Raw genomic sequence first — 27,258 nt, forward strand, 5'->3', positions numbered from 1 at the left:
GTATCATCACTCCTTTTCATATACCTCTGACCAACTCATATCTGTTATAGTTCCATAGTGCCTTGAGCTTCATAATTGATGAATTTCTTTTCCCTTTTCTAATTATATTCTCCTCGTGTTCCTCTAGATATTTCCTTCCCTCATTGAGCCAGACTCCCAGATATTTGTATTTTCCTACATGGTCTATTACAATGTCTTGAATCCTCAGGAGTTCCCTCTTTTCATCGTTAAACACCATTACTCCAGACTAGTCACTACTAAAACTCATGCCCAAGGTGTTCCCTTCCTCTCCACATATTCCAGCTAGTTCCTGTAATGTATCCTGGTTATCTGCCATGAGTACTATGTCATCTGCATACATCAGTCCTGGTATTACCCGTACTACATTTCTCCCTCCTTCCATATAACTCACATCAAAACCTAAGTTGCGCTGCTCTAATTTCTTTTCCATTTTACTGAGATATATCATGAAGAGCAGAGGTGACAGTGGACAGCCCGACCTGAGTCATCTTTTTATTGCTGCGGGTTGTGTAGCTTCTGGTTCCCATGTTATCACTACCTTATTGTCTGTGTACACCTGCTGAAGAAACCTAACCAAATTTGTATCTCAAATATACTCCTTCAGCTGACCCCAGAGTTTTTCCTGGTTCACATTATCGTACGCCCCCTTGATGTCCAAATAAGCTAACCGTAAAGGAGTTTGGTTCTTCATTGCTATTTCTATTCATTGTGTGGCGATGAATAAGTTATCTTCCAGTCTTCTATCTCTTCGGAATCCATTTTGGAGCTCGCCCAGTATTTGCATATCTTCTGCCCATTGCTCCATTCTACGCTTTACTATCTGCATAGCCAATGAGAACACACGGCAGTGTTGCCAGGTCTACTGATTTATCAGTAGATTTACTGATTTTGTTCCGGGTCTACCGATTCACTGAAAAAAAAAAATCTACTGACTTCTTTTCGCAAACATATTAAAATTTATTATTTGGCCCCTTCAGTTCCCAAGGTCGCCCATCAAAGGAAACTCATATTCTCCCAGAATTAAAAACCGAAGCACTGGTGGCCCAGAGGCCCGTCGACGGTGACATCCAGCGAGTCTATAATCTCACCACCGTAACGTCCCTCTCCCGAATGAGGCAATCAGCCATCAGCCCGCGGCGCAGAGCGAGAAGCGTGAGCGCATGCGCCTGAACTCTCGGCTGCTCCGAGCTACAGGGCACTGTATACGAGCTGCGCGGAGAGGGCTGCCATTTTCATTCATTCACCCGGCGGAATGCATGGGATCGACATCCAAATTTCAGTTCTTTACTTTTATTTGGCAGGCTCTGGCAAGAAAATGATACATTGTTATTCCTCGGTGGCTTAAAAAGCTAACGAATGAAGTTTCTCCACGTTTGAACGCAAACCTTGGATCAGGCGAAAAAGAAATAAGCCCGTAGCAGACGACGCGTAGTCTCAACAGTGCTCCGCGCCAACAGCGTTGCGTCAAAAACCTTCCACAGCCCAGTAAGGAAAGATGGCAGCTTGCAGAGGACTTCAATTGGACATGTACGGGCGCACTTGCCGGAACGTCTTGTTCTGGTTCCGTTTCAATAATAGCGACAGGTGGATGTCGCACTGTCACACTCATTTTTTGATCCCAAAACTGGCTCAGTCTCGATTTCAAAGAATAATCCCCGAAATCGCAACACTAGTCAATGCTGATAAAATAAAACAAAAAAAAAAAAAAAAAAAAGGACAGTCACCGTGCCATTTCACTTTGTCCTCCGTCAAACAGATAAACTTTAACTGGTCTCGTTTTTTTTTTTTTTTTTTTTTTTTTTTTTTTGTGTATGTTATTTGGGATTTGTTACTCTAAAAGTCTATACTATTTCTTCGAAGGGTGGTTTAATGGAAATAGCAAAACATGACAAAACACAGATTTCGTAGAATCTACTGACTTTTTGGGGATCAATCTGCTGACTTTTTTTTTTTTTCTCCGTCTAGCAACACTGACACACGGCCACAACAATGTCGAGAAACCCAAAAATTCGTCATATGTGATATGTCCTGGGTCATTTTCTTTACCACTCATCGCCCAGCACGTAAAGAGTGGCGGCAGGGGGTCGGCCCACTCCACCCAGCTCCCGGTGGCTGGAAGTGTTTGTGGTGCTGTTTTAGTTGTGGCAGCTACGTTGGGGCAGTCGCAGCACCCGCAGGTGCTGCACTGTGGTGTCCTTTTGCGCCGCTGATGTACAGGGTGATTCAAGGAGAGGCCAGGCCGGCCAGGCTCTTTAAATCGACCGCAAAATTCGGTTTCTTACACTGATGTCCACTAGAGGTCAGTGGTTTCTTAACCTATCGCGCTACGACTTTGTGCAGCGTTGCCCACGATGGTGCATTTTTTTTTTTTTTTGTAAAATTTTGCAAAGAGCGAACTTACCTGAGGGAAAAGTGAAGAAAGAAAAAGGCTTAGCTCCTACGAAAACGCAGCGAAGCCGCCGGTCTTCAAACAACACGGCGCCGTTTCGCACGGGAGACAAGAGATGGCGCAAGCGGTTGCGACGCCAACTGCCGCCAACGAACGAGCATACGACGCCGAGAGCCGGCGTCTTTGGCAGACAAGAAACTGCAGTTCCTTGTTGTTACCGCGCCTGTTTTTGTTTCTGCGACTGTCGCCGCCTGCGGAACGCGCGCCGCTTTTGAGTCGAAAAGATCGTCTGCTAAACACGCCGGCTCTCGGCGCCGTATGCTCGTTGGTTGGCGGCACTGATCTCTATGACAATTGCTGGATCGCGCTTCCCCGCTTGTTCGCTGCAGCGCAAGTGAAGCCACCGGGCTTCACTCGCTTGGGATACGATTTGCCGTTTTTGCTAGCCTTTGCTGCGGTTTTCCAGCGTGCTGACGACACGTTTTCTACTCGTTCGTCGTCATTCGCCGAAGAAGTTTTTTGAAGACTCTGTGTATGTTGAGACTTGCCGTTGTGAACACGTGGAAAATTTTACGAAAGTGCAGTGTCGCAGGAAAAAGGCACAACGCGTCGAAAGGAAGGGCTGGCGGCGTGTTCAAAGATTCCTTGGCACGCCGAAGTGCCGTGTCTCTGTGCCTTCGCACGCTTGGATACCGACCAAGAACCGACGCCGTGTGTATGTGTTCAGCGAGTGCAATGTGCGTGAAGCTGTTCGTGCCTCTGGATCAGCGTCTTTTCCCCTCGCGGTTTAGGAACGAGCTTAATCCAGCGTCCACTAGCGACGGAAGATGGGGAGAAGGTACGTCTTTTTTTCGTCCTTAGACGATTTACACAATACCGTGCACAACAGCTCCTCATCACTGATCAGTGCTGGCTTATTATCAACCTACTTAATTGCATTTGACGTTTGAGCGCGGCTCGCCTAATTGTAATTGGTCAACAGATTGCACACGACCATATCGGCCGCGCTTCAAAGATTTTCATTCTCGCCGTCTTGTACTTTTGCTTTCGAAAACCCCCCTGGCTCCACGTACAACGTTGCCCTATTCGTGCTCCCACGGAATCTATTAGAGTAGATTTGGGACATAGTACAGATCTCCCCCTTTTATTGATAGCAACTCACCGGAACAGCTGGACGATCCAGAACTCCGTGGCCGATATATATAAATGATCTAAAGGCATCTACGCGCGACACACGTTCAGAACTTTGGCGCGGCGTCAATTCTTGACCGGTATCCAAGCGTGCGAAGGCACAAAGATGCATCACTCGGCGTGCTAAGGAAGCTTTGATCACGCCGCGACACCGGCGACACGTTTTCGACGAGTTGTACCTTTTGATACGGCTTCACGCACATTGCACTCGCTAAACACATTCACACGGCGTCGGTTCTTGGTCGGTATCCAAGCGCGCGAAGGCACAGAGACACGGCACTTCGGCGTGCCAAGGATGCTTTGAACACGCCGCCAGCCCTTCCTTTCGACGCGTTGTGCCTTTTTCCTGCGACACTGCACTTTCGTAAAATTTTCCACGTGTTCACAACGGAAAGTCTCAACAATACACAGAGTCTTCAAAAAACTTCTTCGGCGAATGACGACGAACGAGTAGAAAACGTGTCGTAGCACGCTGGAAAACCGCAGCAAAGGCTAGCAAAAACGGCAAATCGTATCCCAAGCGAGTGACGCCCGGTGGCTTCACTTGCGGGAGCGGCAAGCGCGATCCAGCAATTGTCATTGAGATCAGTGGTTGGCGGCATTCGTTGCGCCATGTCGTCTCCCGTGCGAAACAGCGCTAGACCTGTGCGCCGCCGCGCCGCGCCGCCGCCGCCGCCTGTTTTGCTCTCGCCGCCCTGCGCCGCCGCCGGAATCCCCTGAGCCAGCACGCCGCCGCCGCCGCCGCACAATAAATTCGGCGCGCCGCCGGCGCCGCCATCTTTTTTTTTTTTTTTTTTTTTTTTTTGTTTGGGGGGGGGGGTTATTGGTGTTTTTTTGTTTTTTTTTCTGCTTCTGTGTGAGTTTGACCTACTATATTATGCATAAAATATGAATAGATACACTTGTGTCTATATGCTTTTTCCCTTTCATTTTTACTCCTGTAAATATATCAATAAATGTAGAAGTTCCATAGAAAATGGAGACACGGAACGATAAAAAAAAAACGAACGAAACAACAAGTCTCAAACACAGTTTGCAGTTTATTTGAACAACGAACGTTGTTACATATACCTCAAGACCCTCACCACCAAAAAAAGGAACACCACCCCTTCACTAATAGCGAGTTCGTTTCACACGCACTGGCACCGTTCGAGTTCTCTCCCAGAATGCATCGCACTCACAGAGTGTTGCACGGAAAACTGGACTCAAACGAACTCGCCAAATGCACCGAGTGCAGAAGACTGATGCTGCCGCCATCTATGTGGTAGAAAAGGTACCGACTTCAAACCGAAACTAGCGCCTTTCTGTTCCGAGTGATGCGTGGGAATGCGAGAATGCAGTCGCTACCAACGTTTATCTACAAACGTTGGCAACTGCAACCTGTAGTTTATAGTTGCGATGTCTTCAAGCAGCTCGGCTGCCGTAGAGATAGTTACAGACGGCGTAAATTTCCGCAACCAGCTGTCCACAAAGCAACTGGTTGCGATCTTTCAATCCTTATAACCGTTTACACTGAAGAAAACTGATGATGCTGTCCGAGCAGAAGCTTGATCCGTTTGAGCATGGTATTATGCGTGAACGACTGAAAGGGTACGGCTTAAAACTAGCCTGTTGGAATATCCAGCAAAACTGGGACTTTCGATTTGGATCGTCATTGTGGATTAGATATTAGCCTTGGTGAAGGCGTCGAGAACGAGAGCTTTCTCGAACAAAATACGACGGGGCAAGTTAGCTGCGTAGGTAAATGTTAAACATGATGATGTTGCCCAATCCTCGGGTAAAGTCACCATCTTTAGCTTTCTCTGCTGCTTATTGGGCAGTCAGAGGTTTCTGCTGGGGGAGTTTTATCGAATAATGTTAAATTTTTCACCCGCACACCGGATGGTGATAGACATCTCGGGGGCCGCTGTTGCGTTTGTTCTGAGCATTTCTTTACACACTGGTATATTTCAGCGTTTGTACGGCAACAGAGCGATTTAAAACCTGCAAATAAATCACGGGTTGTCGATTGCTTCCTTCGTGAAATAGGAGACGCTCACAATTCAAGCTCGCGTTTGATTTCGTTGCCCGCGGGACGCGATTTCTATCAGAAAATCTACTTTTTTTCCTTTCGGTTCCGCGACACATCGTAGCAGACGAACCCTCGTCGTCTGCTCCCGCTCCTCGCCGGCCCCGCCGGAGCGAGGCATGACGGGATTGCATTTTGGCGCACTCCCGATTTTCTCGGTGCAGCGAGTGCATGCACGCGTGGGGTGTCAGCGCTGAAACGAACTCGGAGAGTGCAACCACTCGTGGAGCGCCGGCCGAAACGAACCCGTTCCACGCTGCGAGTGGGCACGCGTGGGCACGAGTGCCGTGAAACGAACTCGCTATTAGTCACCGAGAGCCGGACACTCAGACAGAACCCATATGATATGGTTCATGATTCAGACATATCTAAATTATTCACACAAACCAGCCACCCTGATGACCTCGCTTGAGGGCTGACCATCCACATGCGAAAAGAGGCAACTCCAGCTCCAGCGCAGCCCTTACAATTCTTAGAAAACCCACAAAACAAGACCTTATAGAGACACAAAAAACGCTTCATATCACTGTCCAGTGCCAAGGACGGTGTGCTTACACAATTACCAGAGGTCAAAATACGCATGGTCTCCCTCAGAACTCTCCTACCATTGCTGATTGTTGGGCGAGTTGGTATTGTGCGTGAGAAAACATGATTGCGCTTTAAGACATAGACAGAGGAAGAACACCACAGAGCGCTTACTTTCAACTGATTTAATCCAAGAGCCTCAGCGTAGATACACACTGCGTACCGCACCACATCTCAACCAATCCGTGGCCCCGCCGCGGACCGCAAATACTCTTTTTCTGCTAACCATTATTTGCTTCTCCCACTGTTCTCGCTAGGCACAAAGATAAGACTGTTAGAGAGATAATTGAGGCGGACGCCATCAATAGTTCCGGCACGTGTTGTGCACGTGTTTTTTTCTGGCACCCCTGAGGACCCCCCGAGAAGGAGGTTAACCTTTCTAATTTGTGCTGAGCTTTGAAAACTAAATTTACACCGAACCTCTCTGCCTCTAATATAAGTTATGAGAGATTCCAAGGCGGTAAGGCACACACACACAACATTCCTTAATTACAACCGATTTTTTTTTCTTTTTTCACAGGAGCCGGATTAAACGTACGTTCCTTACACCTTGAGCACAACTGTAACAATTCCATCCTGGTGTAATTGTTAAAATGGTTGTGAACGAAAATTGAGCTTGGCAGAAGGTGTTGTCGGTTTTTATCCACAAAGGCCTGACAGGAGTGGAGCAACAGTCCATTGTCACTCAAAAACTCTGAGCGATTGAAATATTGAATCCGCATCATGGGAGGAGGTGCGATGTGACAACTGTAGACATCAAGGACATTTATTACTCTGGATAAGTCGGAGCTGTTAATAAGGGTCAGAAGGTGGTGCGATGATAATCTAGTGAAGTTGCAGTCTGCCACTGGGATTGATGTAGATAGTTTTATCACCATTCTGGAGTTTCATTTAGAGTCCACTGCCGTGGGCTTTGATGGTTCTCTTTTTATTCAAAAACAGGGCCTGTGTGTCGGGTCGCGAATTGCTCCAGTGTAGTCCGAGATTTTTTTTTAAACGAGACATATGTTCACGTTGACACGGTTGCGCGGTCCTTGTCGACTGGACCGCACAATCTGCCATCGCAACAGTCGAATGAAGTACTTACAGACCTACTGTTGCGCACGGAAAAGGGCCTGTGCTGGAGGTGCGGCAAGGAATCAGCCAAGTCTCTGTTGGCAGCTGACAGCTGTCACTTGAAAATAGTTAAGAGTGGTCTAATTGCCTCTGCGATGGATAACGCCTGTAAAGAATCCCTTATGTTTCGGGTTGTTGAGGCAGTTGAGTTGCAAAAGATGCGTCGTTTGGAAGCGGGCCATCACCACGATGTAATTGTTAGGGTTGTGCTCAAGGTGCTGAAGGTTTAATCCGGCGCCTGTGGAAAACCCGGTTGTGAAGAATGTTGTGTGTGTGCCTTACTACCATGGATCTCTCATAACTTTATATCAGTGGCAAATAGGTTCGGTGTAAATTTAGTTTTCAAACCTCAGCACATATTAGAAAGGTCAACTTCCTTTCTGGTGGTCCTCAGGGGCGCCAGAAAGAAACATAAGAACCCAGATGTAACTTTTCAGGCAGGAGTGGTGTACGGGACCCTCTCATTTCGTCGAAACTCGTTTCGTGGAATTACGTATCGCAGACAACTTTTCATGGGCACACGTTTCACGGACACACGTTTTGTCGACACGATCGTTTCATCGATCGGGACATCTCGTCACGCGTGTATCATATTAGTAAGGGTTCTGATGGAGTTGCCTGTTATCGCATGTGGCTGGTCAGTCATCAAGCGGGGTCGTCTGCGTGGCAGGTTGGTGTGACCATGAATCATTTGTATCTGTCTGAGTGTCCGACTTTCAGTGACCTACACTCTAAAAAAAAAGAGTATTCTTACACCCTTTGTCTCATATAAGACACCCCAAAACTTCAGACGTCGATTTGACAGTACCAACTTTCACGGGAGGCTTGATAGCCGTGTGGTACAACTTATTAAAATAGCTAATGTACGTTTTACTGACTACAAAAAAAAAAAATAATAATAATAATCGAGGTTTTCTTGGCCCTACTGCAAAACCTCAGTGCTTTCTTTATGTGGTCTTTGATACGTACTTTAGCTATTTAATAAGTTATATCGCTCCGTTATCAAGACCCTCGTAAAATGTATGGCCGTCTGTGCGTCGAACTAGAGTTTTGGGGTGCGTTATATGGGACAAAAGGGTGTATGGTGATACCTTTTTTTTTAAGAGTTCTTCTTGGTGGTGAGGGTCTTGGCGTATATATAAGAGCGCTCGTTGTTAAAAAAAACTATACCCTTTTTTTTCCAACAAAAAAAGAAAGTTTTGAGCGTTTATTTATTTATTAAAGTACCCTCAGGGCCCAAATGCATTACAGAGGGGGAGAGCGCATACATGAAACAACGACGCGAAGACTTACGAGATTCGGTCGTCGGAGAAAAAAGCGATGATTTTGGCGCTGGAACGTGTACGTCTCGATAATATATATAGTAGAATCCAGCCACATATATCTTAATTCTCCGCATAAAGGTGGAAATTAGTAATGGTTCGTGAGGAGTCGGACTCTTTTTACTAGAGTTCTTGACGTGAAAACGGGTATAAAAGCTGTGTTTGAAACTTGTTGTCTTGTCCGTTATTTTTATCGTTCCGTGTCTCCCGTTACTATTGAAGTTTTTCACCAGCTCGCCTGTGTTTTAAAAGTGTTATAACGGAATGAACGATTTTGTAGACTGCAAACCGATTTAATGAAAACTTTGTGAACTAATTTGATACAAGAGGGCTATATTCGAGTCCGTTTTCAGGCTTCTTTCAAACGTATTTTATTTTGATCCACACGCCTGGCTTGTTCCTGTCACGTCGTGTTTCTACGGGTCCTCCTTTCTCGTTTCCACGCCGGGATCCAGCATCGGGGGCCGAAGTCGAACCCCCATCCGGTCGAGTCGGGGAGGCTCTCCTTACGGGTCTTTGCCGCCAGCGTATTTGCTTACACTCCCGAGCTCAAAAACCTTGCGCCCTTGCACATTTTGTTAATGTTGTCATGATCCTCTGCTATGCGTCTAGCCATCGTGGAGGGCGGCGTCGGCGTGATGCGCTTGTAATCGGAGGATCTGCCGCGGTGCAAGGCGAGTTGCTTGAAATCGACGTCAATCACTACAAGTTGTTTGTAAAAAAAAAAAAAAAAGAGCTATGGTGCGGCAGCTTGGCGGCAATCCGGTGTGTCTTGCGGGGTTAACCCGGAAATGGTGCAGGTTTGATTGTAGGCCAAGTTTCGAGGTAGGAAGGCCGTTCGTGAACCCTGCCGTGTCCCTGACGCTGTATGAAGCTGGTCGATGTTTTGCATCGTAGGAACGCTTCATGCCGTGAAGGTAAGCGAAGTTCGCGTTTGCAGCGTCGCAGTTCGCGCGGACGTCGCCGATCTCGTCGGGAAGCGGGGAAAATTCCATTGGTCGACGTGGGACAAATTTGAACAGGAGTTCGAACGGTGATGTCTGGAGTCCGGCGTACGGCTGCTGGTTCACTTGAAAGCTGGTTGCCTGGAGATAATCGCTCCAATGGTCGATGTCGCCGTTGACGTTCTTTCGCGCAGACATGGAAAGATTTTTCCGTTGGCGCGTTCGACAAAGCCGTTACCTTCGGGAGCGTAAAGTACTGTTAGGGATGCTCTGAATGTGCCTGTCGGCGAAGTGCCGCGAAGCCGAACGAGAGGTTAGGACCCTGTCGTTGTCGGTGATGACGGCTTGCGGCGTACCGAATGAGAGTACGAGTTCTAGAAATCGAAGGACGTGTCGGTCGACTTGTTAGGCACGGGGCGCGCGACAAGCGCGTGGTGAAGTGAACGCGGTGATAAAATACCTGTTGTCGTCGGTCCTCGCCGCGGCTGCCAGCCGGCAATATATATTCTCTTACAAACGAGAATAAACAAGACGCCGAAGTACCTGATTCTTCTAACAGACGCACTCTTCACAGCGAAGGCCAATGTATACCTCTCAGGAAAAAAATGGAAGAAGTAGTGTGTTCCTTTTTATGGTTTTTGCATCTTGCTTTCCAAATTCAAATGACTCCTTTCTCTCTCCCCCTCACTCTCTAATTCACACCCCCCACCTCCCCTCCCTCTTCCGCGCCACGCCGCCGCCGATCCGTTGATCCCCACGCCGTCAACACGCCGCCGCCGGAGGTACAAACACCGGCGCGCCGCCGCCGGCGATTTCTGACCGGCGCACAGGTCTAAACAGCGCCGTGTTGTTTGAATACCGGTGGCGTCGCTGCGCTTCCATAGGAGCTAAGCCTTTTTCTTTATTTAATTTTTCCTCAGGTAAGTTAGCTCTTTGCAAATTTTACAAAAAAAAAAAAAAAAAAAGCACCATCTGTGGACAACGCTGCACAAAGTTGTAGCGCGATAGGTTAAGAAACCGAATTTTGCGGTCGATTTAAAGAGCCAGGGGTGCTATGTTGCGCTTTTTGGACTCCCAGGAGACTAGGGAGAGGGAAGTGACGTCAACGACACAGCAAATGCAGATTGGATGTTGACAGAAGAAAACGAAATCAACACCCAATCTGCGTTTGCTGTGTCGTTGACGTCACTTCCCTCTCCCTAGTCTCCTGGGAGTGCAAAAAGCGCAACATAGCCCCCACTGGCCTCTCCTTGAATCACCCTGTAGTGTCTAAGGTGTTCAGTCATGAGGCTTGTAGTCTGCGCTCTCCGCACTATAGATGAGTCTTTTCTGTTTAGTAATGTTTTGTTTTCTCGGAGCTCTTTGAGTGTCCTTTTTCTCTGTTTATGCATAGATGCCCATGAATGTAGGGGTCGTAGGAATGAATCATGGGATGGGGACGCCCGGATTGAGGTTTTCGCGGGCGAGCTCATGAGCAAGCTCGTTCCCCTTTATGCCCTGATGCCCCGGTACCCAGTCTATGGTCACCGTGGTCTGAGGATGGTTGATCATGGTGTCTGTTAGCATAGTTGTAATGCGTGTGAGAAGGGCATTGCCCCTGAAGTTGCGTATGGCCCCTTGGCTGTCGGTTCTGATTGTGATATCTCCCTTGGTTGCGTGGTCCCTGATGGCCTCCACTATGGCTAAGGTTTCCATACTGGTGGGAGATGGAGCGTCTTTGTGTGTGTATGTGGTCTGCGTTTCTTGGCCCAATGTAGCAGTCGTGCCCGTCTTGTCTTGGGGGTCATAGCTGGCGTCCGCGCAATGCTCGCAGAGAGCATTGCACTAAGGAATCAGTTTGAGGTTGTGGAATGCCGCTCTTTCCACATGATTAGTCCGAATATATGAAACAGCTACTACCAACTCTATTGTAAAATGTGGAGTTTTCTATGAACCTGTGTCGTTGCCGTTTCTGAAACGAACCCCTGTTTTTGCTCACGTAATAACTGCGCCTTTAAATTTGGGCAAACTATTTAATCTTCCTCCGTAATAGCAGCTTCACTTTGCAAACAAAGCTTTCAAGTAAAGTATTTTAACCTACACCACTTGTACTGCGCTGCACACAACTTATGAGAAAGAGTATATATATATGCCGGGCGTTTCTGCAAAGACTCTCGAAAAGTTGCGAAAAGGCAAATGATAAGAATATCATCCGTGTTTTCGCATCACCGGCCTTGTGCCTGCTGCACAAATGTTGTTAACTTTAGCGCATCCTGGCGCTTTCCACGTGCTTCAAGTCATCCTCGATCACATTGACTGGTTTAAGAGTTTTCGATGACGCTCATCAAGTTTCCAAATGTAACCATTGGTTTATTTTCACAAATGAAAAAAGTAATAGGTGAACTTAAGGTAATCGTTTTGCTAATTAGTTTTTTGTTTGTTTCTGTTGTTGCAATCTTTGACATTTGCCGCGGCTGGCAGTTTGTTCCCGAAAATAGCTCCTTCTCAACCACTCTTGTTGTAGGAATTTTTGAAAGTCTTTGCAGAAACGCCCAATATGTGTAAATGATTGCTTGTTTCTTGCAACCGTGTGAATGTCACAATGAACGTCCGTAAGGCAAATGCGAGCTTTTGTTTTTTCTAGCACCAAAACATTTGTAGCTATTCTCAACAGTCTCGCTCTTTGGAGAAGGAATAGAGTGATTGATTGCCACTTCACGAGAGCAAAGCGTTCAGTTGAGCCAGCCCACGATGACCTTCGCTTTGATGCGTACGGTGGGGCCCGCAGGACCTGCTCTACTGCCTGTCGCTGCTGTGCTACGGAAGCGTGCAGGAGAAACTGCGTTGGGCCTTTTCGCTGTACGACGTCAACGGCGATGGCTTCATCACACGCCAGGAGCTTAGGGACGTCGTTTGCTCGGTGTACGCGCTCCTGGGCCGCCGCTCAAGCACGGACGAGAGGGCACTGCGCGACCACGTGGACCGCGTGTTCCAGGTCAGTCCGCAATGCTCAACAACCTAGTCTGGACTACAGGGTGCCTGGAACGTGTCTTCGACCCGTTTGGTCCCTCGATTTCCACCTGACGATGTCATAGAAGTGTCATGTCGTTGCCCGCGGCGATCCTGGCGGCGTCAGAGCAGCGGGGGTGGATATGGCAGACGCCTTATTTGCTGCAGGTTGCTCTCCACATTGACAGTCCACGCAGGCCTTAACAGCCAGGAGTTGAGACTCCGCAAAGACAGCGACACACAGGTGGAAGCTCCTCCCACCCCTTTCCACTTTAGCAGAGCGAACACTGGAGAGGAGGTCGCCTCCTCTCCAGCGTTCGCTCTGATAAAGTGGAAAGAGCTGGGAGGAGCTTTCCCTTTACTCTTAATCTGTCACCGACCATAGCACTAACCGCCAGGATCGCGACATGCCACAGCATTACACTCGGGCTTCTGTGACGTCATCTGTTGCCCCTTTAGAACCACTTTTGCTGTATGGGCAAGATAGGACGCGAAACACAAACGGTCAAAGACGCATTCCAGGCTCCGCAGTCTAAGCCGCTTGTAAGGTCGAAAACAGAGTTTCCAGGTAACAAAATAGCAATCCAGACCTAAACTACTCTGGGCGTCAGCGCGTTCGAATATTCAACTTTGCGCTGCGCGGTCTCGAGTTGAGGTGTCCCGCTGAATGAGGCGCAAATGTGGTTTTGCTATTTTAAGGGTGAACTATGCATTTTTTATAGCAATTAACAGCTGTGCAAACATCACAAAATATTGAGTCATCGTACGAGACCGAAATTGGTGGAGACGCAAGTCACAAGAGCACATCATCAGAGTGTTATACGCCTGCCATACGGCACAATTTAATACACTTTCCAGCTAATGTCATTATGATTACGAACGACATTAACCTTGGATCCTGCCATACGCTATCTTTAAATGTCATTAAATGCCATGATAATAGGTATGCCACCTTTCCCCGAAAAAAAAAAAGAAAACCGGCCCCCCTTCGACGGGGGGGGGAGGGGGTATATTGAAATTGTGTTGAAAGGAAGATGCCATGTTCGTCTTTGATAGGCAGTGCAATTTATTGTAACGAATGATTTCCTAGAGAGGAATTAGTATAATGTACATGTACACAAATGCACAGTACTGAGCTCAATAATATTTGCAATTATATGCTCTCTTTAGTGAAAAATAAAGACATTTCTGACTAACTTGCTGCGCACAGCAGATGGAGAATCAACTAGTCTGCTGGTTGGCATAAAAACATCAGTGAATGGAGTAACATTTGTACTAAAAGTGACTGAGGTTTTTGTTGCTGCTCTCAGAAAGCATTACACTCGTGTAGACTGAGCGCTAATCCATATTTTTTCTGAAGTCGCCAGCTCGGGGTTTTGGACGAGTAGATCACGTCACTTCAAATCAGATTAACTTTATTTATGGCCTTGAGCCAACGGTGCCCCCAAACAAAAAGCTGCCAGAGGCAGCTTGACAAAGTCTGGTGCCCGTCTTCAGTTTGGCAGTACAACCGAAAACCACATGCACACATTAGTTATGTACAAAGAGGAGAATACTCTATGTGATCAAATAATCAAAACCGCCTCTTTGAAATAAAACATTTCTTAATCTATGTTAAAGAAAATACAAAATTCACATAACGTCTTGTGACATAAACAACATACTACAGATACAAAAACACAAAATTCACATAACCACTTATGACAGCCATAAAAACAACATACTACCAACACAAAAAAAAAGGTAACATGCTGCCTCGCCACTCGCAGACCCTTTTCGAGAAATTGCATTTACTGGCTCCCCATGTGCGGCACTGAAAAATAACCGCACATACTTCGTCCATAAAATGCTCTTTGCGACTAAATCCACCAAACCAGTGGCATATTACGTCCGTTAAAAAGTATACAGTGCATGTGCCACAATGTATCGGATATTATCATATACATACACGCACAATATGCAATACACAAAACAACGCAGAAAAACAAAATTGTAACAGTTTTTATGCTTGCCTTTTTCTATTTGCGGAACTTGAACATATATTTCGAATTCGACTTAGCTGCTTGGATGAGCTGCTTGTTTTCTCTCGCCATCTTTAGAAAATCTTCACAGCTGTACACCAAATTATACCGCACACAGAGCTCCGCTTTAACCATTGGGACGCTTAGCTGATTTCTCTCATCCGTCCACAAGTTCCCCATCACGCTAAAGACGCGTTCCACAAACGCGTTGCTGCAAGGAATGGAGAAAACATGCTCCATTAGGTTCTGCAAATGGGGGCACCTGACCTCTTTCAAGAATTTGAGCCAGATTGAGCTTGATTTCTCGTCATGTCCTAGATGTCCAGGGAGAGTATCCCTCAAAAGACAAAGCTCTGAGTACAATTCATTGCCTTCCTCTTCAAAGTTAATGCCAAAAAGCTCCCCCGCATTCATTACGACTGACATGCTGGGTGCACCTTTGCGCAGATCCAATTCGGCGAGCCTTTTTAATGGGGAATTCTCGAAGTCAAACCACTTTCCAAGGTGCGCAAGGGCCCTGTCATAAACATTCACGAAGTCCAGCATTGCAGCCTGTCCACCCGGAAGGGTTTCAAGTCCGTGATTAGCCTTGACACCGAAGAACATATCATCCTTCCGGTTAATCAGCTGCTTCCTGAGCTTAGTCATTCTAGCATAAAGTTCTGTCGGCTCAAGACGACTCTTTTCGAGGGTGAGGATCGTTGAATGAAACATTGCAAGGAACGAGTGCATAAAGTGCAGATAGCACTCCGGAAGCGTGATACACACCGAAAGTCCATCGGCTTGGTTGCCAATAAATATCCAAATTATTTTTTCGCACTCCTCCTCGCTTTGACTCAGAAAGTAGGACTTGATGGGAGCCCAGTTCTTAAGGCCCGCTTCAGACGGATCAATTTCACCCAGCAATTTGACGTCGCAACACCAGCAACACGGGCCGCCCGCGTTCACACGCAGCAACCGAATTGCTCCGACTTGCCATCGTCATCATTAAATTTGATTCTTTTTTCACTATTTAGATGCCCAGCTACGCGCTAAAAACGTGTTCTTATATCTTTGAACGGCGTTGAGAATACTAACTAATTTTTCTGAAACTGTTTATTTCCGAAAACTATCCATTCCAAACCGGAACTAAGTCTTTAGCTGTCATCATCACCACCACCGGGGTGTCACGTGAAAATATTGCGTCTCTGATTGGCTGCAGCTGCTTCAACCGTCTTCGAATTGCTCCGAGTTGCTCGCTTGTTCGAACTGGACCCGATCTCAGCAATTCGCGTCGATCTAGGGAAAGCTAGGGAACAACCCGCCAGCAACCTCAAAATTGCTGGAAAAGTTGCCCCGTCTGAAGCGGGCCTAATCAGTCTGTCTAAGGCCGTAAACAAGCTTAACCAACAGACAGAAATATGACCCAGCACTTTGCTATATTCCTGATCACAGAAGTCAAAAAACATTTTCAATTCCTCTACACATTTCGAACTAGAAGAAAACTCTTTGAAGACCTTTAGTACAAGGGTTTTCACATCAAACTTTAAAGACTTCACTGCGTGCTTGGCAGCGTTGTGCACTACATGGCAATTACAATTGGCCTTAAACAAGTGCGGCCAATCTTTCTGCATGCTGTGTCATGCTCCAATATGTGTGCGTTGCGCTCGTATACGTAGCGCATATCGAAGCCGTCGGCACGCAATGTGGGGCTTATCGTTCACCCTTTGCCCAGTTACACCGAGGCAGGGTATAACCTTGGGCTCTCACTGTACTGGCGCCGCCTGGCTGTTACCGGCGGGCTATACTGTCACAAGAAATTAAGCAGCAAAAAAAAATATATATATAATAATAATCTCGACGCTGAAATATAAGAGCAACCGTTCTCCCACAAACACCAGGGGCCCATATATAGGGCGAGGGTAATTCTGAATAATCACAAAAGCAAAATCTATTATCTTTTAAAGCAGTGGTTTTCAAATGGGGGTCTGTGAAGGCATTCTAGGGGTCCACGAAGCTCAGCCTCCTCAGTCAAGCCCGGCAATAAAAGTTTTTTTTTTTCTTAGATAGAGAAGAAACGTTACAATTTTCGGGTGCATTTTCTCGTGTATACGTCAATGGGAGAAGTTTACTTCACACTAGCACTTAGTTATATCCATTTACGAAATTTTTATCATAATTAACCTACACTTTCCCTTTTCCACGAACGGGGCCTCCATATCATCCCCGCCGATCCCCAAGGGGTCTGCGAAACATTAATGGCTGAGAACCCCTGTAATAATGGTTTAACAAAATTGTGCCACACAAGATGCCGAAGGAAAGAGTCTTATTTTTGCTAGGCCGCTTGATCCTGCAGTGTGGTCCAAATGCAGCAGTGACGTATCCTCGGGGTGATGAGAAGTCATTAGTCCGAACTCGTCGTTCTGTCACTCGGAGAAATGAAACCACACGCCGAACGTGGAAACAAACTTGAATACCCTTGCGCCTGTGCATAGTGAGAATAGGAAGGCTCTTCGGAGTTTCTGATGTTCCGTGCAACGAAAAGATTAATCAAATAACGAATTGCATCGGATGCCACATCGACATGCAAAGCAGAAAGCAAGACGGACTTCATCGCATCCGTGAGCGACCATCGAGACGGGCGTCTCGATGGAGGGATATTTCACGAAGTGAGGGAAACTTCGCCAAAATAGGGAAATTTTAGGTGTCCAATGAAAGATGGAGAAATGTGAAACACTTGTCACATCTGCGCTACAAGCGGTCGCCCTCTTTCCGGAGGCCCTATTCCCAAACGTCTATCATCTCCTCAAGATCCTAGCGACTCTGCGCATAACAACGGAGGAAGCTGAGCGCTCATTCTCTTCATTACGATGATTGAAAACATACCCGAGAGCACCCACTTCGAGTAAGCGACTGCTCGGTCTCGTGCTTTTGAATATTCAACGCGACATTGAAGTTCAAGCGGTGGACATCCTGGATATTCTTTGCCGTGAACGCAGGTGGCTGCATCATAATATGTAGGCACTTAGCATAAATGAAATGATCAAGAGAGCATGTAAATTGCTTTCTGAAATAACTAGTCACAGTTACTTTTTTATTCGCGGTAGTCTGTAGTCGAAAGCACGTAATTCTGATCAGTACACTAGGTGTGCGTCAGCGCAGCGCCACCCGTTGCTTACAGCGCAGTTGTTTTTACAATTCATTTAATATTCCTTACATTGCTGACATTGTTTTATATTATCACCATCCGTATGTTTTAGTATATCCCCTTAAGTTTGATTTAACTATGTATTTCAGTGAGGATAGTTTGTTATACTTTGCCTTGAAATTGCCATTCTTCAACCCACAAATGTTTAGAAATATCCATTCTATATACATCTGAGGTCAAGTTCTGCATTCCATCAAATAAGCATGACAGAAAAAATATTGACTACAGCATAACCCCGTTATAACAAAATGGGATATAACAAACTAATGGATATAACAAAGCAATCATAATTCCCCTTTCTTACTAATAGTGGGAAGAAATGTACATTGGCTATAACAAACTAATGGTTATAACGAAATAATTACGACCGCTCCTTCAACTTTGTTATAACGAGGTTCTACTGTATTTTATTTATTCAAGCATTTTCGACCCCCACAAACATTCCTCCCGAAAACATATAAGTTGCAGATAGTCTGTGCTCCCCCTTTGCTCTACGAGCAGACGACGCATTGTTCTGTTTGTTCTGGGGGCCGCTTTCCCATAGCTTTTCTAACTCTCGCTGCTTCTTGCTTGGTCAGCACAAGCGAGGAGCTTGAAAATATTCGGAGAGGACAATTGATCTTAATGTAACACCTGAGACTGTGGTGTGTAAAAATGAAGAAACTTTCAAGTCGAAGGAAAAGACATCAGAGGAGAACGTCTCAATATTTTGAGACATTCTTTTCTGTATGGTATGTTCCTTCTACTTGAAAGTTCTTTAATTTTTCTGCACCAGCCTCAGGTGTCACATAATGATTAATTCTCACCAGCTCGCCGGCACACTCATTGTTTGTTTTTTTTCGTTAAAGAGAGGACACTCATCTACTACAAGAGGGTTGCTTGCGGAAGCTACGGGGCTGACGTCATGCTCTCTCCTTCCACTTTTAACCGCCTTGGGTGCAACAATCCAGTGCAAGCGGCGCCAAATTCAGAGAAGTTTAAGAAACTTCTGGATTTGGCGTCATTTCTGAAGGGGAGGGGAGAGGAGAGGAGGGGAAGGGAGGGAGGGAGGGAGGGAGGGAGGGAGGGAGGGAGGGAGGGAGGGAGGGAGGTTAAGAGATGAACGGTATTATATTTCGACTGTGGCAACTGCAAAAATGAATTTAGCACGCAGTCAAGCTGGTTGAAGTTTACCATGATGCTTTTTAACCAGCGACTAGGGCAGAAGCAAGAAACATTTTTTTTTATTTCCTTGTGCCCCACCCTAGTTTAAAGGAATAGGGAAACGAAATTCCAGCACTCATTTTCTAGCTTGAATATATTGCATGTTGCACCCTAACCTCAAAAACACCAGTCTTCCGTTGAAATTTAGGCACAAGAAAACTAATTTTAAAGCTAAATAAGTGATCTTTCAATGTGCATCTGGCGGATGCATGTGGAGCCTATTTGGGAGGTAGTCTAGCAACGTTGTGGAATCTGCTACGTAGTCGTGACGTGGCAGATTCCTTTGGAGCAGCACCGCTCTTTGGCACTTCAACATTTTCCCTCTTAGCTTTCCTCCTCAACTCACAAGTCGCGCATTGTACCAAACGGTCCAAGAAGACGGAAAGGAAGGACTCCCCTCTTTCTCGGACCCTCGTTCGTGCAACCGGACACAGGCACTCTCCCCCTAGAAGATTAGCCCATCGCTCAAAACTCGAACAAAAGTTGCTTTCCCCACCCCGTTCAGCCCTAAGCTGACAGTGTTGTGGAAGCTACGTGCTCCTTGGGCCAGCCACACGCTCGTCACCCCACGGGTACTTCGAACGGCTCGGTTGTAACGCGCTGACGCTATTGACACCACCACAACGCTGACAATGCCACCAAGGGCAAAGCTCGTAACCACGCCTGCCTTGCTAATCCACGAACGCGGGAAATCTTTTCTTTCTGTTTTTGTTTGCGCCGTATATCCCATGGCGCATCGCGCTCTCCGTTCGCTTCTCTTCGAGCGCTTGCTCAAGCGCACCGTTTGTAACGAAAAATGTATCAAGTTGTTCAAAATAAAAACGTGCGATTATCATTTACGGTTACTACCCGTCATGCTTGATTCATTTCCGAACGAAATTTGAATATTTCAATTTTTGTTTCCGTACCCCTTTAAGAAGTGTCATGGAAAAACTAACTATTCGAGGAAATTTATCAACAGACGCCACGAAATGTGGTTCTCCTAACACATTTGATATCCTGTTTTGTCCCAAAGTATATTATACAGCTGCAAATTGTATTGTGGCAATTAAGCTCGAATAATTATCACTCTCTGTGATATATTTTAAGTTTTAATGACACATATGTTAATAAATGTGTTCTAAGTTGAAAACATAGAATCAACTGCAGCAGAACTCAATGCATCAAAAGGAAAGAAGAAACAGGAAATCTTTAATGGCTTCTTGTTTCCTATCGATTCTTATTTTTAACAACATGCTCTAACAGAAACTTCGAACCATACGTTGTTGTTGTTTTTTTGTTTTGTTTTTTACCGTTGTGAGTGACAGTCTCTTTGCCCAGTGTAATCGTATTCACTAAAAAAAACAACTCTATTTTCAACTTTTGGCGAGAAATTTGCTCTCGCAATATATTGCCACCAAGCGAAGAGAGGCACAACGGCGCATGCGCCTCAATCTCCCGCGAGAACGATGGTCGCTTCCCGCAATGCTTGGATAGAAAATGGTGTACCATCACGATTCACACGATTGTCAGCGACCTGCGCACTTCCCCGTGCCCCGTTGTTCAGCAGAGCCATGAGTTGCGTAGTGAATTTTACAGCAGTGTGAAATGTGGAACATTTTGAAGATTTTGATATTTCTTGCGGGACGCGGGACACGTGCCCTCAATGCGGGACTGTCCCGCGAGTCGCGGGACGGGTGGTCACTCTATATACAGATCTAGAAACATAAACTTCTTGAAAAATGGCAATGAAAGAGTGCTTCACAGGTTTCTTTCAGCTGCGTGTAGCTTTGGCCTCAATAATTTCACCGGTTAACTGTTCGCATGCTTCTATTTAAGATACCCAACACATTTCTTCGATTCAGTCTCCCAGCCACAATCGCGGCAGTGCACGCCAAGGTGTCCTGAAACCAGTTTGTGAATGTAGGCACTCATTAATACATCTGCCTGCTTGGCCCATATATTGATTTCCACAGTTAAGGGGGATGGAATAAACTACTCTTGTGACGCTATCGACAAACGGTTTCAATGTTTTTCTGAGCTGCCATGCACTTCTATGCGAGCTTGACCGACTTGTTTGCATTGAATCTTGCGTTATCTTGAATAGAAGCGGCCAATACCATATTTACTCAAGTAATAGCCGCACTATTTATGAACAAGGCCCTTACTTCTACTTTCCCACAAAGCACATATATAGCCAATCATTGCGCTGCGCATAAATAACATAGCGAATAATTAGACGAGAACACGATTCTCCATACAAATGCAACCTTCACAGATGGTATCTTCACGCATGCGTTATCTCTGTCCTGTAAACCGCTGGATTCATGTTGTCGATCGCGGTGATTGGCAATCAGCATTCTCCGCGGAAAAGCGAACCCTCATGTTTTTTTCATAAACAGTGCAACTACTACTCGAGTAAATACGGTAATTAAAGGCCGACCAACAAGTAGAGAGAAGGAAACTCTCCCTCAATTCCTCCGTTCCATTTGAGAAAGAGGGAGACTCTCCTTCTCTCTACCGGGAATAGTTCAGAGATCCACTCCTGTGTAGAGAGGAGGGGAAAAGTGGGCGAGAGGGAATGGAGAGAAGGAAATTGGGAACCAGTTTTTTCCCTGGTAGAAGACGATTCTGTAGGTCGGACTTTAACCAGAGAAATTATCAAAGCGAAAACAACAGCTGAAAGAAAACTGCGTGAGACCTCCTTCATTGTCATTATCCAGGTAGTTGAGGTTTCCAGTTGTGTAGGGGAGACATTCGCAAGTGTTTCAAGGCTTTTTGTATATTATTTCTATGTATCCCGTTTGCTGGCATATATTTCAATCTTGAAAATAATACTTTAGTTGTTAGTGCCGTTTGTTCTTTTTTCCGCGTTCGTCCCTTGTGTGCTGTTCTCATCGTTTTAGACACGTTCAACCAACTAGTCCAAGCTCCAGTCTTAGCAAGTTCTATAACCCTCTGTATTTTGCTATCCAGAAAATGGACGTGAACCGGGATGGTGTCGTTACCATGGACGAGTTCATGCAAATGTGTTCCAAGGTAAGCTCCCCCTGTAGTGCAAAGCTCTTCCACTATAAACATCAAACTTGCTAACCTGTGCCACCTGTTTTCCACCTATTGTAAACCTATTGTAACTGTGGGAAATCATGCATATCAAGTAGGGGCACATTATTAACTTTTCATGTGGTTAAAGGGACACTGACAGGGTATTTTATGCTCGCCAAGATTTTTATTTGTACATGACGTGTGAGAGCCTAAGTACCCCTAACACAATTTGCGGCTCGAAATTCGTTTTCTTTCTGCCCGAAAACCGCCGAACGAGAACTTCCGGGTTTGAGTCGCGCTTACTCTCTTCTCAGTGGTCACGTGCCGTTTTCTATGGTTTAGACACAACCACCAAAGGTAATCAAAGTTGTAGGTCATCGAAGTTACACACTCAATATTACAAATAGAAGAAAAATACGATAGCCATTTTCTGTGACATCTAAAAAGCTGCAAACATGTTAATTGAAAAAGAAAAAAAAACGTTGCACAGTTACGTGACTTTTGGCAACACTATATTTCTTCTTCCTCCCCAGTCCAGTTTCGGTTTCGAGCAGTTGCATTTTTTTATTATTATTATTTTATTAAAAATATATGTGACGCTGTAGCAAAATATTGATTGGGTAGTCTTCTGACACAATAACAGATTGCCAAACTAAAAATAATACAAAAAATAATGTGGGGGGGGGGGGGTGTCAGTGTCCTTTTAAAGGGCCCCTGAAAAGAAAAATGCTTTTTTCTTAAACAGTCTGCTTGGGACACGTGTGTCAAAAATTAGGTTTATGCAAAAAACAATTTTCTTTTCTTTTTAGAGCAATATTGACGGCGTGAAACTTGATTTAGCAATCGGTAGTCACCTCCTTTCCACTCGTTTTCTCTCTTGGCATTTTGGGTGCATGGAGGAGAGGTGGATCAGCTTTGCCTTCACTGAGGTAAAAAGAGTGAATTACCATCTCATTGAGCAAATGACCATTCCGTGACGTCATGGAGTTAGCGAGCAAAATTCAAATAAACCTCCTGCCGTCAATATTGGTAAAATGTGTTTTTTTTTTGCGTAAAATTAATTTTTTTGACATGCGTGTCAAGAAATAAATAACCAGACTGTTTAAAAAAAAGTGATTTTTTTCCTTTCAGGGGCTCTTTAAGGTCGATGCCCGCTATAGGAATAGGTACACTGACAAAATGTTGTAGTTTGGTTTGGCACAATCTAGGGTTATGTAATGCAGCAGTGCTAATAAACATTTTGCCCATGACCGCCGAGAATCCCGAATGTTACGAGCATGCCATGTTTCAGGAATTCTGGGAGTGGTGCTTCTTTTGACCCGGAGCTCCGGCAACGACTGTAAACAAGTCAAGCTGCAAGAGTGAGGCTGAAGGAACACCATTCTCAGAATTCCCGGAAAGTAGTGCAAAGGGGGTTTACAGGCCTACAAGAGCATACAGAGAAACACCATGGATCGATGGTTGTTTGCCTGTTGTTACTCGCAATTGCAACCATTACCCAGGCCAACAATCGCTTATTTTGCAGGTTTTATTCGGTTAGCTAAAATACACTGCAATAAAAATGGAAGCATTTCAAATATCCCCCTCTACCGACACTTCCCCCCACACCCACTACAAATGCACAGGGCAAAGGCAGTGGCAGATGAAATAGAGCTTGATTTAGTCACAGCAGTTGCTTAAGAGACATACCAGGTGTGCAGAGGTTAGGTAGAAAGGCTACAAGGAACTCGAAACATCTATGCCCACAACAATTTTAAATTTCTGAAACAAAGTCATGATCTAGTGCACTCAACTTGTATTGTCTTTCGAGCTCATATACCCATGCTTTAGTAAAAATACTATTCTCAGCTGTGCAGTCCAAATTTAATCAGGGTTTCCCATTCGTATTTGTTGCACTTTTACCAGAGATGAAACCTTATCCACTAAGTCACATGAATGTTTCCAGGACGACACCATTGCACGGTCCTTGACTCTTCTGGACACGACGCTGTAGCGACTGGTTGCTGCAGATAGAAACGGCGTTCGGGTGTCTTTTGATATTGTGAGATTTATGCAGGCCGAGTGTGTTGGGCACTGACCAAATTTGCGAATGTCGCTTCAAACCGTCCAGCGACTACGCAAGCCATTTGAAAATCACTTAAATGCAACAAGTTTTACATACAATTGGATACTCGTCTGCAAAGGCTTGCTGCCACTGCGGTGCACCATCGCTTGTTAATGTGAAATTCTGTACGACCTCGTAGCATGTATCCAAAACCTAACTAAGGCCAGGTGATGGGAAAGCTCCTGCACTTGAAAGTACCCCGTATGGTTGGTAGCAACCCCTGCTCAAATACTCTTTTGATATGATCGTCTGTGACACTGCTGTGTGGGATGGCCTCTGAATCTCGTGATTTTCATGCCATAAAAAGAAGTCAGCACCACCAGACAAAGCTGCTTCTCCAAGACGACATTTGCAGTATTAAATCATTCACAACCAGCTAGAGTTTTGTAATGAAAATGGCAACTATTTAATAATTATAAAAAAAATGAAAGTCTTCCTTTTTGTTCCACAACACCCCAAGAGTATTTTGAAACAGTTTGAATTGAAGAGTACTCTGGTACTACACAGTATTATGAAGCCAGTACAGTGCAAAGAGAACACAATTTGTAGCCCCCTAGACACATAATATTGCGAGCAGCTATGTCTGAAAAAACAAAAATCGAAAGACCTGCTTTGGGAATTGTCACTCTTGTGGCAGGCTAGTGCAGGACACCAGGGAAGGGCACCTCGAGCCAGGCCTGGAAACATACTGCAGACTATTCATACATGTGGTGAAGGCATGTTTCTTCACTAATGCAGGCTGATGCATTATCTGGCAGGGTACACCAAATAGTCTCCCTCACCTATGATGGTAAAACCCATTGTTGGTTGGCAGAATACTGTTTCAAATTCACAACTGCCTGTTCCTAGCCATCTTAACTTCCCTTTGTTATCCCATGATGCATTTATATGCACAGATTTGTTGAGTGAAACTACACTGCTCCTAATTCTGCAACGTCCAGATACTCACTTTTACAGAAAGCTTGAGACATATTGTACAATTCAAAAATCTGCAGTTAAAGCATGAAAACAAAGATCAACTGGAGCACATATCGAGAAGAGAGAGGCAGCTCAGTTGCATTATGCTGTACACAGCAACTAAGAGCACTATTTATGTGAAAAGCAAGCATAGCTTTGTTGTTTTAACTTGCAGGTTGAAGGTTTGGGGAGAATATTCCACTGTTTCCATTCCTCGCCAGAAAGTTCCGAGTATTTTTTCAGTCTCTAGACAACTGAACAGACCCAACATCTTTTGGGAAGCTGTTGTGTGGATTGGAGACACTGCAGAAACTTTCAAGCCTCTCTTGGGCACGCTATAGCAGTTAAACCTAGGCCACCATAGCTAGCGTAAAGATTACAGGTTGTTGTGCCTAGCAGAAGAGCGTGAGAGAACCATCGCACGTCTATTTTAGTGCTGTTGTGTGTCAAAGTGAAACTACCATGCCGACAAAAAAGTGTCTAGTTGTTTCTGGGGGCATCCTCAGTTCAACGGCTAAGCCAGAGAAGCTCCAGGGTTCGATCAGCAGCAGGCGTTTGGGAGTGACACTTGCAGATCAGGGTCGTCTGTAGCGATGTCTCAGTGACACGTTTTGCAAAGCGCTTTGAAGCAGCATTTGCATGGGAGTAAGCCAGTTCCTGTAGGCAATCAGAGCGCGGCAGTGTTACAGCCAAAACTCAAGTTGCAGGTGCACATGTGAAGCTGTGGTAGTTTAATGCTTTCCATAAGCAGCATCTGCAGGCAGGTTTGGGGCAAACACCTGTGGAGCAAGTGCTTTTACATGAGTTCAAAGTTTCTCGACCCCTTACATAGGATGCGACAGCTTGACCTGGTTGCTGCCATTTGCTGATACAAAGTCGCCTTAACTGTGTTAGGGAGGAGTGTTTGTACATTCATGTCCATTTTTGTCGCCCGCTTCGTGTTTGTACAAAGATTAATATTTTTATATGTAAACAGTATGCATAAAGTTTGAGGGATCTCTTTCAGTTAGGCCAGTGAAACCATGGTCCTTCCTTGTTGACTTCAAAGGGCAATTCTCCATCTCTACTTTGTTCACCCCCATCTGATGGTGTTGCATACAGCCCCTACTCAGTATTGGGCCAATTCTCCAGGCCCGTGTCTAGTTATAGTGTCTATTTTGTCTTTCATATTTGGGAAGATGATCCCTTTAAGTCACCCATGGCCACTGGATCTAGCTCTGGCACGGCATTCAGTTCGCACAAAATTCTGCCGGCTATTGACCTGCTGCTAAAGTAGGATTGAAAAAGATGGGAAAACATAATGACTATCCTCAGCAGAATGCTCACTTTACCTTATGCAAGGCATTACTTTAAAATATGCATAACTATTCTGGAGGCTTTTGAAACAAGTCGGTGAGTAGACATGCGTCTTGTTTAAATCTCCTATTAGCTCAACATTCTTCCAACCACAAGGAGGTTTCAAGCAAAGCACAGATCAAATTCATATGTGCACACAACTGGACTTGTCTTGGCTCCGTTCAGTGGTGCACCTGCAGCAGAAATACGCTTTCTTCACTATAACTGCCTTGCTGATGTGTATGTTTCATGTCAGTCCATGCCAAAGATACATCCAGCTGCTGTGGTTCAGCCATGCCTGCATGCTTTATTTGTTTGGTCCACAGTATTGCAGACCTGCTGTATTGATATCACCACCCAGTTGTCTGGACTACTTGCACAGTGGCAGTGTTGTGCATTTGTTGGTTTGCAAAGTATAGTGTATATTGGTGTTGTTTACTTGCTATATTTCTGTTGGGGGTGACACTACACCAGTATCACTTATTTGGAACAGGTGATGGCACTGTGGGGCAATTACAGGGGTGAGAATATTGCTGTGATTATGGGTGCATTGAGTGAGGACCCTCAGACATGAGACTCTAAGGCAGTGAAGGGGTCCTTGCTCAATGCTCCCAATGGTGAGCATGTATTGGGATATCCCTCCTCATAAGTTTCTCCGTTAGACTGCGAGATTCTTGTGACATTCTTCAGTGTTTGTAATATGCCTTGTTGTTTGGCTGTACACGGAGGCTACTGTGCAACATCCTTGTGTAAATTCGATAGCTGCTGTTGAGACGGCTCAATAAACTGGGCAAAGTGCAGTG

At 45.5% G+C, this 27,258-nt stretch overlaps 1 protein-coding gene across 1 annotated transcript in view; it reads left to right on the forward strand.

Moving 5' to 3' along the window:
- Nucleotides 1-27,255, forward strand: part of LOC8052609 (Kv channel-interacting protein 4) — a 35,302-nt gene extending 8,047 nt beyond the window's left edge. Inside the window, exons 4-6 of the mRNA XM_029984180.4 lie at nucleotides 12,404-12,610; nucleotides 21,991-22,053; nucleotides 24,005-27,255. Coding sequence (XP_029840040.4) covers nucleotides 12,404-12,610; nucleotides 21,991-22,053; nucleotides 24,005-24,052 — 318 coding nt within the window. The 3' untranslated portion in view covers nucleotides 24,053-27,255. The remainder of the gene's footprint in view (nucleotides 1-12,403; nucleotides 12,611-21,990; nucleotides 22,054-24,004) is intronic.
- Nucleotides 27,256-27,258: the final 3 nt, after the last annotated feature.

Source organism: Ixodes scapularis, unplaced genomic scaffold (assembly GCF_016920785.2).
Source record: "Ixodes scapularis isolate PalLabHiFi unplaced genomic scaffold, ASM1692078v2 PGA_scaffold9__187_contigs__length_104089568, whole genome shotgun sequence".
In the NCBI taxonomy this organism is placed as follows: Eukaryota; Metazoa; Arthropoda; class Arachnida; order Ixodida; family Ixodidae; genus Ixodes; species Ixodes scapularis.